This window comes from Tupaia chinensis, unplaced genomic scaffold (assembly GCF_000334495.1).
Source record: "Tupaia chinensis unplaced genomic scaffold, TupChi_1.0 Scaffold146131_1, whole genome shotgun sequence".
Lineage (NCBI taxonomy): Eukaryota > Metazoa > Chordata > Mammalia > Scandentia > Tupaiidae > Tupaia > Tupaia belangeri.
Window position 1 is genome coordinate 878,560 of NW_006205986.1, and position 13,495 is coordinate 892,054.

At 38.6% G+C, this 13,495-nt stretch overlaps 1 protein-coding gene across 13 annotated transcripts in view; it reads right to left on the reverse strand.

The window, feature by feature from the left end:
- Window positions 1-1,353: 1,353 nt before the first annotated feature.
- Window positions 1,354-13,495, reverse strand: part of ARPP21 (cAMP regulated phosphoprotein 21) — a 132,829-nt gene continuing 120,687 nt past the window's right edge. For 6 of the 13 annotated variants that reach the window (XM_027768374.1, XM_027768372.1, XM_027768370.1 and 3 more), the window contains 2 exons: window positions 3,386-3,534; window positions 1,354-2,053 (listed from right to left, as the gene is read on the reverse strand). In XM_027768374.1, coding sequence (XP_027624175.1) covers window positions 1,796-2,053; window positions 3,386-3,534 — 407 coding nt within the window. In that variant the 3' untranslated portion in view covers window positions 1,354-1,795. Of the gene's footprint in view, window positions 2,054-3,320; window positions 3,535-13,495 lie in introns of all 13 variants that reach the window. The other 7 variants (XM_027768375.1, XM_027768373.1, XM_027768371.1 and 4 more) reach the window with 2 other exon arrangements.

Sequence of the window (13,495 nt, forward strand, 5' to 3'; positions counted from 1 at the left end):
TAATCAAAGACAAAGAAGTCCTTACTTCTCCACTAACATAGTATATATTTCAGATCCATTAAAAAGAAGGTTCAGTTTTGAGAACCATTAAAGAAAAGTTAAAAATTTCTCAGACTTCTGTAAAAAATTAAGTCAGACTCATATTTGGATTCTCGAATTTGAAGTCACTGCTAAGAACAGAAGGCTAAAAAGAGAACATATTTCAAAAACAAACCCATATTGGTCAACCTCTTCTTTCCGTTAGAAGAAAGCATTAATTGGGCAAATACATTGACCTTCCTCAGAACAGCTGAAGAAAAAAAAAATGTAACGTCTACTTTTTATAACACACTTAATGGTCAGATGAAACGTGATGAAGAAATGTGTAGAAAGATTTTGGAAAATAAGATGGACTTCCTAAGGAATGAAAAGTAAGCATAGAAAAATTCTTTTAAAGGAAAAATAAAGAAGAGGCATAAAACTAAGAAATGATCATCTTTTAGGTAGAACTTTTAAGGGGCCGCTTGATTCTACCAACTAAAAATATAATAATGGCAAATCTAATATAGAGAATATGGTGTATGAAAATTATGAGGATTATCCTGATATACTTTCTAAATTCCTGTTATCAGTAACAATGGTCTTTAGGGAGGTAGCATAAAATACCAACCTATTAGTCATTGTACTGTGATAACAAATGAAACATATGGGGTTTTAGTCTCCAAGTAATTCTGGAAAATATTTCATGGGAGACTCTACCAACGGGTATATGGTGAACCTCAAATGAAGGTATAACAGGGTTTGGTATAGCATTTATGTTACCAGTGACTTGAGTTTTTCTAGTTGAAGTATACCTGCATGCATTCAATAGTTCTATAACTAAAAACAGGGTATGTATTTCAAAAAAATGTGAACTCAGAGAATAAATGAAGTGTTGTACACCATTTCTGCAACGGATAATGGCTCTTTGAATTAGAGGCCATTATCAAAATGGTCTAGAGAATCAGAAAGGTTTAGTAACTTTCCCAATATGAAACAGCTGATGAATGGCACAGCAAGGATTCACAGCTTGTTTGGGTCATGTTTTCAAGATCTCTACAGTATTATGATAAAAATTATACTTAGCTAAGTGTTTGTCTACATCCTCTCCCAGTGTGATACCAGGTCACATACAACTACCTGGAACATTGTTCCCATGAAATAGTGTTCATTCTTCATGGAATGGTATTCAAAGAAAATAATAGTAACCCATAATAAATCACACATTAGAAGAGAGAGTGAAACCAAACTGGTGATAAAAACATGACCTTCCTCCATAAGGTCAAATAGTTTTATTTTGATTAAACACTACAATACAGTTTATATCCATTAAAAAAAGAAAACTCTATCGTGTATATAAATTATTTCTTTCATTCATCAAGTCTTCTTCTCTTTTCCATTACAGCTTTGGTACAATGTGATTTCCGTATATAATTTTTAAATACTTTAGCATCACAAACTCAACACAAAGTACAAAACTAATCCAAATTAGGGATAATATAATCTACACAGTGGTATTCAGTGGTAGGAGAAAATCTTACCTTGATGAATTCATGTCACTAGCTAAGCTATAAAGGCATATCTAGCAGACATGACAGAAATATGCACCATTAACCAGCTAATGTGTGTGTAAGTCTTTGTTTATTTTGTACAGAATACCAGCAGCAATCATTTGAGTGTTGAGTGAATACTTAAGTTCTCTTTGTCTTCCCACCTTGTTGCTCTTCCCTTAAAGGCCATGAGTACCATCTGAAGAAATGTACCACAGCCAGATCACTCAGAATTTGACCTGCCAACCAGCACTGCTCATACTCGTACAGTTTGTCCTGCAGCTGGCCGACATCGCTGGGACAGTGCTGGAGGGGCAGTGTGGACCAATCAGCCTAAGGTTGTTCTGAGGGGTCGGCGGTGTGACATTACAGTAAACAGGCATTCCAGTGGCTGGGAGTGACCCTTGACCTGCCTGGTTAGACAGCATGATTGGCTGTTGGTATGACTGCTGGGGCAGTCCTTGAGAACCCTGGGTCATTGGCACCTGCAGAAAGATACAAGCAAGAACATGAAGCATGAAGAAGCCATACTGGTATATCCAATAGACAACAGAATTTCATGAAAACCATTCAAGCTTTTTTGAGTTAGACCTAAGCAGGCTGTGAATCCTTGCTGTGCCATTCATCAGCTGTTTCACATTGGGAAAGTTACTAAACCTTTCTGATTCCCTAGACCATTTTGATAATGGCCTCTAAAGAGCCATTACCCATTGCAGAAATGGCGTACAACACCTTGTCAACAATGTCTGCCACGCAGTAGACACTCAAAAGGTGTTCAGGTTCTGAGCTTTTTCCCTCCTCTCCCTTGAGGCTCTGCAGGGACTGCAGTTTAGATCTCTCACTCTGGCTTTCTCTCAGTTTTCAAAGCCATGTTCCCTTCGTGGTTTTATGCAAAGTGGCTTGACATCTTCCGGAGTAAAAGGGGCTTTTGTCCTGGGCACCTGTCTACTTCCGACCTGCAACTGTAGAGAACATCTAATATGGAGCTGGAAGCAGAGATGATGAAATGCAAATATGAAACGTTGGAGAAGAAACATTCAGGATAGGTTCTTCGGTGCCAGAAGTGTGTAGTGCAGCTAAATTTAATAAAATATTTTATTAACTGTTCAATTCCACTTCCAGGGCATTCCAGGTTACAAATCACAAGAATGCATACCACTTTTTAGATACTCAACCAGTGTTTTAGTCTAGAAAGTGAGATCCTAAAAGTGTCTTTTGAATGAATTTGAGATGCCATTTTAAAATCACTTTTAGGCCCAGCTGTGGTAGCACACACTCCTACTCTGTAGGCTGGGGTCACTTGGAAAGCCTGGGTTCGATTCCCACTCTACATTTAAGTCAGAGACAGGGGTGTGTTTCAGTAGTCCCAGCTCCCTGAGAGACTGAAGCAGGAGGATTGTGATACAGTAAGACCTATCTAAAAAATAATGATAAAAAAAAGGTCTTATAACTTAAAATCATGGTAAAATCAAGTTCCTCTGGGTGTATAAAGTGAATAGGAATTTGTCATGAGGGATTTCTACCAATTAAAAAGATTTCAGTAAAACACCCAAAGGCCTTCTAATGAATTCTCTCCCATAAACAGAATGTTTCTGATGGGAACGTAGTAGGAATTCAAAAGCCATCGTTGTATAAAAGCACATATTTCCCATTTTCTACTTTTCTATGATGTGTCTGGATTCAAAGACAACTGTTAACAGTGGCTGGGCTAGGTTCCCACCACCCAGCCAATCACCCAACCCAGAGACATACCCATAGCTTCTACTTTGGCAAGTGCTACTTTATAACCCACAATTTTCCAAGCTGCTGATGTGCACCTGATAAGAAGACATTGTTGGATAGGAGACCATTACGCTTTGCACCGGAGTTCCTTGCTGGTTACTAATCACGCTCTGACTCTGAGGTGGCTGTTGCACTCCCATCAGGCCTTGGAACCCCTGTTGACCAGACAAGACTGGTTGGTAACCTGTGAAGAAAAGCAGCCTTTGAACTGACTGTGCCAAAAAAAATCCCTGATAGTTCACGGGTTAAGATAACTTGTTCACAAGGCAGTCTTCAGATATCATAGTATCCAAATCAGACGTTTTTTATCTGAACATTTATTACCTCAGAGTGCATTTTTTTCACTTTTAAAAGATAAGACTATGGGTCCAAAAATTGTACTGACATTTCTATGACTAGAAAGAATGGTACAATGAGCACATTTGATAATGGTAAATTCTTTATGACACAAAAATAGAAACCTCTGTTGACATCAGTAGACTGCTTACTTTTTATGTTTGGCTTTTTCTTTGGTTTTGATATTTGGAGCATTCACTGATTTTGAAAGCTTTTTTTTAAATTAATTACATTGACATATTCCTTTACTATCCCCACTTCTTGCACTATTTCATTTCACACTGAGACCACCAACCAATTAACTCTGAATAATTTCTACTTTTTTAAATGTCCTAGTGAACAAAATGACTCAGTACTTAAATAATTCAAAATTAATTGCCTCAGATAAAGAGGCAACAGTAACTGAAAGATATGCCATGAGTTTACTCTGTTTACCAGTAGTTCCTAAGAGAATGGTCTGATGAAATACGTAAATAAATGACCATGTAAACATAATAGATAATTTAGAATATGACATTTAAGAAATATATCTATTTGTGTACTTTAAGATGGGTTAGTTGGTTGGCTTTTTCTTTTTTTGTTTGTTTGTTTTTTGTTTTTCTTTGAGAGTTTTTTGCTATAGGGTGTGTGCGCTCGCTGGAAAGACAGAGAGAGACAGAGAGACAGAAAGCGAGAAATCATCCCCCAGGGGGGATGGCCATGCTGCAATCCATTCTCCATTCTCCTCTCAGGATCTTGGGCACGCACGCATATGTGCCTGGTGCCTTAACCACCATGCCACCTGCTGGCTTTCAAAAATACATTCTTAAAGGAAGGCAGTGAACTCTTCTTAAAAACCTTGGGAAGAAAGTTATGATTTAGGTGAAAATGACACAGTGGTAGAGAAAAGAAACAAATTAAGGTCACACTGTGAAATAAAGCCCTTCCAGAGCTAATGTTATTAACTACAAAGAGTATCTGAAAATAAGGGGAAGTACGATCTTAATACAATTCTCTGACAGAGAATAACCTTTAAAATTCCAGATTTTGTAAACAAACATTGAGCAAAATTTTACAAATAGATGTTCAAAACTGAAATCAAGATTAAAGTATTAATCAATATATATTGCTAATAAATAATCTATGTTATGTTGCATGTGAACGTTTTAACTTTACCTTGAAGAATTAAATTATATTACAGTCTTTATAGAAGATAAGACTCTGCTACCTTTTCTAAACAGAAATATATATTCATTCCTTTCAGAAATATTATAGGAACATAGTTTGCAAAGTCACTGAATTAGAATATCAGTTCAATTCATCTGCTGAGATTGAAGCAAGGTGTCCTCAGTTTGGACCACCTGAGAATAAGCCTGGGGAAAGGCCAGGTTGGGATATCTAGCCTGGCCTACAATTAGGGGATTGAGCAAGTATATAATTCTAAAAATTAACAGTATACATCATAATGTAGTATTCTTTGTTGAAAATACCTAATGAGGAATTATCTTTGGTTTAATTATCACACACTGCATGCATGCTTTGAAAAATCCATATTATGCCCCATAAAGTTATACAACAATTAAATATAAATAAGAAATTATAAAGCAAAATAGAAGAAAAGGCACTTTTTAACTTTCTTTAGATGTTCCATTATTCTCCACTCCCATTACTCACCTTGATTCATTTCCACAGTGGTTTTAACTTATGGAATTATTTTACATTCTTGTAAATATACCAGATATTATGAGTATAATTAAGGGAAATGGCCACCTTTCTTTGAGCTGCATTCTGTCCACAATACCCAATGAAAACCTTTGTTTAATAAGAAAAAAACAGCAGGTCTATTTAAGCCTCCTAATATCAGTGCAGAGGGCTGCTTATTTAAAGTGTTTTCAGTTTATACACTATAGAAGAGAAACCATCAGACTTGAAAGCAAGAAATGTGAGTACAGCCATATCATTGTTATCATTGTCTCTCAAAAGGCCCACATGCAGGGACCAGCAGTTAGCGTAATGGCTATGTTGCTGGACTCCCATGTGGTCTACCACGGTTCGCATCCTGGACCCGGTGGCTTAGGACTCACGCCGGGCGCATGTGCGTGTGTGCCCAGCATCCCAAGAGAAGAATGGAGGAGAAGGGATTGTGGCATGGCCATCCCCCCTGGGGGATGATTTCTCACTTTCTATCTCTCTGTCTCTCTCTCTGTGTCTGTCTGGAGAGCGCACACACCCTATAGCAAAAAAACCTCTCAAAAAAAAAAAAAGAAAAAAAAGGACCACATGCAGAAGCACTTGAAAGAAATTCATTTTATGATTAATTGCACAAACTTGTTTTTCATCGCTTCTCATTGTCTACGTTCCTTTTAAACTTATATCCAATTGCCTTGAAAAATTCTGTTTTACAATTTTATTAGGACATTATTCCAAAACACACACATTCTTCGTAGCATGGGTTGACAAATAAATAAGAAAATGTCTTGGTAGATGGTAGAAACCTTATGAGCGACAATCTGTATTACAATTAAGGTCTACAGCAAAAAGCAGGCAATGTGAAGTCACTCTCAAGCCCGTGTAGTTGTGAGTATTATCGAGCCATATCACTAGCTGAAGATGAAAGAACCAGGGTAAAAATGAGAGATGTCTTTCAATATTGTAGTTAAGATTTGACTATATGACGAAAGACCAGCAGGCCTCAATGTATCATTTGCAGAATATTTACAGCTTCTATGTAAAGAAAACAAGTAGGGAGGGAGGGGAGAAGATAAGGAGAGAGGGGAAGGGGAAATGGGTGGCCTAGTCTCTGATTATTATTTATTCATTTCCTCATTGAATTCGTCCATTCTTTCACAAAATCATCTTGTTCAAAAATAAATCAAGGTAGGGAACCAGCAGTTAGCGTAATGGCTATGTCGCTGGACTCCCACGTAGTCGACCGCGGTTCGTGTCCCGGACCCGGTGGCTTAAAACTCACGCCGGGTGCGTGTGCGTGCGTGCCCAAGATCCCGAGAGGAGAATGGAGGAGAAGGGATTGCGGCGTGACCATCCCCCCTGGGGGGTGATTTCTCGCTTTCTGTCTCTATGTCTCTCTCTGTCTGTCTGGCGAGCGCATGCGCCCTACAGTGAAAATCTCTCCAAAAAAAAAAATAAATAAAAAATAAAAAAAATAAATAAAATAAATCAAGGTAGCCTATGAGGATTCATTGATAACACCTGCCTCTAACCCAAACTGGGGTGAAGGGAAGATAATAGAACCGTTAAGACTTTCAGAAAACAGAATGTCTTCCAAACATCAAACAATAATCAAGGGGACAAGCACAGTAAGGAGGGCGGATGGTTCCATCCAGAAAAAGCACAGAACCAGTGAGAGTGTGATTCATCTTTGCTGCGAGTGGGGAAGCAGCTGTACTGCAGCATGTCCGTCCCCAGGTCTCCGCTGCCTGATGATTTGTGAGCTTTAATATTCAGTTACACATAGTGATGGGCTTCCAGCGCTGCACTGGGGTTCTCACAGTAAACACGCTTAGGGCAAATGAGGATTTATGTGGGGAGCAAATACGCTACAATTTTGAAATGAAAACGTAAGTGTAAGGAGAGTCCAATTTATATTCATGAATCCCATTCATTTGTCAGTTGGCTCTCCAGGCAAGAAATTTACATCTGGAATGGTTTAATTGGGGGTGCTCATTTCTTTAAATTATGTCACGGAAGGTAGGTTGCAGAACGGTTCTCAAGATGAGAGGCTGTCTGGAATGTGAATCCGAGCTCTGGTGAGGAAACAGACAAAAAGAAATGAAATAGCAGTGACCTAAGATTGAACCAACGGAGTCTGCCCAGGACAGGATACACCCAAAGGCAGAAATGGCAGTTCTGGTGGCAACGTACTTATCTTGTCTATTTAAATGAGAAATGTGTTCCGGTTTGTCGATGCTTAGCTGTGAAATGATCACTTTTTCATATTTATTGAGGATTAGCAAGCTGTAATGCATCGTACAAAGCAGAAACAGCAACACTATCTGCGGCATAGACTTGCTATAGGGATGAGAAATACAAGCTACTTTTATTATTTCTCTTTTAGTCAAGATTGATTCAATTTTAAAATCACATGTGCTATTTGTTTTCTGAGGGTAAAAAGGTTAATAATGGACAAATAAAAGAATGCACTCTGTTGAGATTGAGGAGTTGTAAGACTTAAAATGTCCGTACTGTACAAATCTGAAATAGTGATTCTACTAAAGTACAATAGTGGTTGAATACTATTTGTACATTGAGGATATTTCATTAATATTCAGGCAAGAAAACACAATCTTCTTGATGAAGTACAATTGTAGAAAATTAGAATGTAAATTGATCAGAGATGAAAAACTGGCATGATTGTGACTGACATTATTGGAACTCTTTGGATACTTCCAACAGTAGCCTGGATTTTAGGGTTTCTGATGCCCATGCTGCTCTATTTATGAGAATTAATTTCTACCAAGAAAATTTCTTGGAAAGGTAGCCAGTTCCCATGTCCTCCTCCAATCACCCAACTGGTGTAATTTACATGTTGTATTTATTCCATAAACTATTCTTAATATTATAGGATGCCTTTAGAAATGATCAGAGTTAACAATCTGCTTCATATAAAAATCACTTATCTTGGATGAGCCAAGATACATGTATTTCTCCAGATTCCTAAGGAACCAACAAGTGACTTGATTCTGAGGCATGGTTCAAAGTAAAATAAGACGTCAGCTCATACTTGATTGTGGCATAGCTAGTGAAGAATATGACAAAGAAAAATGCCTATACAGGACCGAAGTTTTATAGTTTATCTGTTTTGTCACTTTCCAATATCTGCCTGGTTCTCTTTATTAGCTTCATATCAATTCCTCTGCACTTTCGTCTCCTTAATGATTTTCCCATTATACACTGTTATATTTTTTGATCATTTGCTCTCAGCCAGAGTGAATTAATTGCCTGACTATTAACCACAATCCTTGATGGCAGTCACTATTACTAAACTCCTTTACGGAAGAGAAAACTATGACTTAGAAAGATGTAACTTGTCAAGGTCACACAGCTACTATGAGGGAATACTAGAAGGAAAGTTGAGGTTTTCTGATTTCAGCACCTTTGCTTTTACTCACTGAATTGTGGTACTATTTATTACACAGTCTTTCAACTCTCATACCCTTAACATAATCCCATTCTTGTGGCAGGTATTCAATGACTAATGATTGCACTCATTGTTTTTTTCAATAGGCAAGACAATAAAGAAGATGATAGTTATATTCCACATTTTGTTGAATAAGATCTTGTTAGTGTCAAAGAAAGAAAGTCTAATTTTAAAGCTGTATTAGATGGTGCGACACCAGGCGAACAGTTAGGAAGGGAAGTACAGAGTGGTGGTAAAAGTCTAGTCAAAGGGTCCCCAGCCCCTTCGTTTCCTTCAAATCAGCTGGTACTGAAGTTTCAACCACTCGGACCATTTCACACAATGGTTTTCCTCACAATCTTTGAAGAGACTACATTTAACTCTGACTTGTTTCCTAGAAGTTATTGTAAAGTCTTGACATAGAGGGTGAATAAGTTTAATTCTATATTCAATGTAAGGATAATCAAAACATTTGGCAGTTCCAGGATGTCCCTATAAAAGTCACTTGGCTCTTGCAAAGATAGTACTCATAAGGTCAGAAGGTAGTGGGGAGCTTAAGACGCTGGATTCCACATAGCCAGCTTCACAGTTCAAGTTCCAGACCCAGCAGCTTGAAAAATCATGCTGGGCGTGTGTGTATGTGCACGCCCAAAATCTCAAGAGAAGAATGGAGAAGAAGGGATTGTGGCATGGCCATCCCCCAGCAGAATGATCTCTCACTCCCCCCTCCTCTCTCTGGTGAGCACATGTGCCCTATAACAAAAATCTAAAACAAACAAACAAAAATAAAACAACAAAAATAGTACTCATAACATCTGAAAGATCCACATAAGTAAGAGAAAGAAGATACATGGAGACTTTCCAAAACCACATAGGACATCAGATAAGGGCCTAGAGCATAAGAACTCCCAGGCCACTTGGCTGTACATTTGCAATGTGCTGACCACCATCATTATGCTTCTACTTTTGTGAACACTATGAACTTGATACCAAGGTTTAGTTCATCACTAGGGCACTGTTTCTAAGATGAGGTACTTTCCAGCCTCATCTATTTACAGTACTTTGGTACTCAAGGTAGTCTTACATGGGGAGAACAAATATGCAGCTTGATATTATAGAAGCTCTCTGGTTTCTTAAAAGAGAAGTCATTGCCTCATGCCTCTGGGACATGGGTTTGAGATCATGGATAATGTCCTTTGTCTGCAACTGTTCAGTCATATAATGTAGAAGACAGCCTCAACCGTTACATGTACATGAAACCAACCAGAACCAGGGATCCTCTGGCACCAAGAAAAGCACCTCATTTCACTGACCTTACAGACTCTGTCTTACTCTGATGCAATTCCCAGATGATTAAACCCCAGGTATGATGGTGTAGATCAAGTGGAAAAGCAATGTATTAATCTTTTGAGGCATTTTTTTCCTCTATGTCAACCTCCTGATCTATATGTCTTAAAGACCTACGTTGGATCTTTAAAACAAAACAAAACAAAACCGGTAGTGAAGATTAAAGAACATTAACAAAAAACTCAAAAATTAAGACAAAAGAATTAAAAATATACTAGTGTGAAAGTCATATTAAGTATTTTTCTGTTTTAATACATGAAATGAAGTAGCATAAAATGATTCCAACAATTTTAAAATGGGAGTACGATGTAAGAAATTGCTTTCTGTTTTTTTTGTTTTATTTTGTTTTGCTGTTGAAGCCCATTATGACTGCTTTCATCTTTGATGCAAATGTCTGCTTTCACCATATTTATTGGCAGTCTCTGCATCCATCCTCTTATTGGCAGGCTCTGCATTCATCCTCGTTCCCTCACCATTTATTATTCAGTTACTTTAATTCCTTAGGACTGTGGTGTGGAATGACCTGCAGGAAGCCTGCCCAGGCATGGAGGCAATGCAATATACATCCCAGTGAAGAACAGTCCATCCTAATGAATTTGAAGGAAGCTGTGACAGGTCCTAAGTGGAAGCATGCTTCCTGAAGCAGTAGTTTTTCTTCTTACTTGCTCTTTTGCTCATTAGCTTTCATACCACTGCACAGAGTGTAATTCTTAAAAGCCTCTTTACCGTCCCCTGAGAACATCCACGCATGGGTCATTTTCTAATGGCAGTACACATCAGATGAACCACCCTATTACTGCAAGCTCGGGGGCCTCTTCACTGCAATTATACCATCCTGATCCATGTTATCACAAATACAAAGCTGGTTTTCTTTCTCTTTTCTTTTGCTTTTCCTTTTTTTTTTAAATCAGGGCAAACATGAGAGACATTGTTAAATGACTAGAGGAATGGATCATGCACGGAATTTCAATGAATGCCTCCGAGGGAAGTCAGCATTGAATTTCATTTTAAATGGAAGAGGCTGTCATATTATTGAAGTAATTCTCTGAACTTTCCTGGCCCATAGTGCTGTGCTGACAGCCACAGAGCTTCAACAACCCAGAGGGAGAAAAGCAGCATGAAAGACTCACAAACGTTTTACTTTCTTAATGAGGTTGCATAACTTAGGAAAAAACGTGGCATTCTTGCACTTCTACCAGCAGTGTTAATTATGAACATACTTAAAACCAGACTGGGTAGTAGCGAACGGCTGTTGGGACAACATAAGGAGCTTTTTCCCAAAGCAAGCTTGGGGCAAAATCACAATAAAGACAGCTCTGATACTGTCCCCGTGATAACATTCCCCATGGTGGATATTTTCATTGATAAATTATTGTTGACCAACTCATGAGAACAGGATAATCATGAGATCAAAAGTCATAGGGTCAACATTACTATGATCAAATTACTGTCACTGTTGGGACCAACAGTTAGCGTAATGGCTATGTCGCTGGACTCCCACGTAGTTGACTGCGGTTCTCGTCCTGGACCCAGTGGCTTAAACTCACACTGGGCGCGTGTGCATGCGTGCCCAAGATCCCGAGAGGAGAATGGAGGAGAAGGGATTGCAGCGTGGCCATCCCCCCTGGGGGGTGATTTCTCGCTTTCTGTCTTTCTGTCTCTTTCTGTCTGTCTGGCGAGTGCACGCGCCCTATAGCAAAATCCTCTACAAAAAAAAAAGAAAATTACTGTCACTGTTTGGTGGGTATAGGTTATAACTTAGCCTTGTGACCATCTTGAAATAATTACTGTTGTTTAACACAGATTCCACCACTACAACTGGAAAAACTATGTCAAAGGCAGCTGATGATTAATCAAAAGTACCCTCTTTAGGGGCTGGCAGGTGGCATGGTGGTTGAGGGCGCTGGACTTTCACATGGCCGCCAGTGGTTCAAGTCCTGGACTTGGCCACTTGCTTTCTCATTTTTTATCTCTCCTCCTCGCTCTCTCTCACTCTGTCCCTCTTTGGTTAAATGAAAATAAAGAAATAAAATAAATAATAAAAAAATTAAATAAAAGTACCGTCTTTACATTAGAAAGTATGATGCATTACTATTTCCAAGTAGCCAGATATAACTATATTTTTCAATTCCAAACTGGTAGGGTTCTTACCCAAACATTATTCCAATGGTAGATTCAAGAATAAGATTACTCTCATGGTGGAATATATTGAGAGACAACAGCAACTATCTTGGGCAGACAAGGAAAATAAACTAAAGGAGGGGAGAAAGAAGGAATGAAGAGAAGGGATGTGAGAGCTACGATAAACTGTCAGAAACAGGCATCTATGAGTGCAGTGGCATCACGTTTCATGACTATAAGCATGGATGAATTGGTTATATCTAAACCATTAATGTAAATGATCTGGAAAACTGACTCTCTGAAAAACAAGAGGCTTGACTAATAGTGCTTGCTGATTTCACTGGTGTAAATATTTTCACCAGGGCTGATTTTAAGATATCAATGGCTTAAAACCAGTTAGCAAAATTCTTGATGTTTTAACTCTTGACTCATAATCTACACTGAGATGGACCAGCATACCACTGACTTATTCAGTGTCAAGCAATCAAATTTTCAGTTCACTTATTTATTTCTTTCAGTCTTTTTTTCCACAAACTTTATTGACTTTTTCTTTTTTCTTTTTTTGCCATTTGGCATAAGAATGACTATATGAGGATTGGCAGATGGCATGTAGGTTAAGGCAGCTGGATCCCACATGGCCAACTGTGCAGTTCAAGTCCCGAATTCGGTAACTTGAAAATCACACTAGGTGCATGTGCACATGTACCCAAAATCTGAGAGGAGAATGGAGAAGAAGAAATTAGGGCAGGGCCATCCCCCCTGGGGGTTGTTTTTTCACTCTCTCTCTCTCTCTCTCTAGTGAGAGCACATGTCCAACAATAAAAACCAAAAAATAATAATGATTACACAAGCCATTCATAGAATTTTCATAAATGTTGGTGGCAGGCCATAAAAAGAACCTTATAGAACAATGGGATGGCACTAGGACAAGAGCATGCCTCTGACTTTAGATCCTCCTAGGAGGTTAGGATGGAGCATTTACTTCTTGGCAGATGGCATGTAGGTTAAGGCAGCTGGATCCCACATGGCCAACTGTGCAGTTCAAGTCCCGAATTCGGTAACTTGAAAATCACACTAGGTGCATGTGCACATGTACCCAAAATCTGAGAGGAGAATGGAGAAGAAGAAATTAGGGCAGGGCCATCCCCCCTGGGGGTTGTTTTTTCACTCTCTCTCTCTCTCTCTCTAGTGAGAGCACATGTCCAACAATAAAAACCAAAAAATA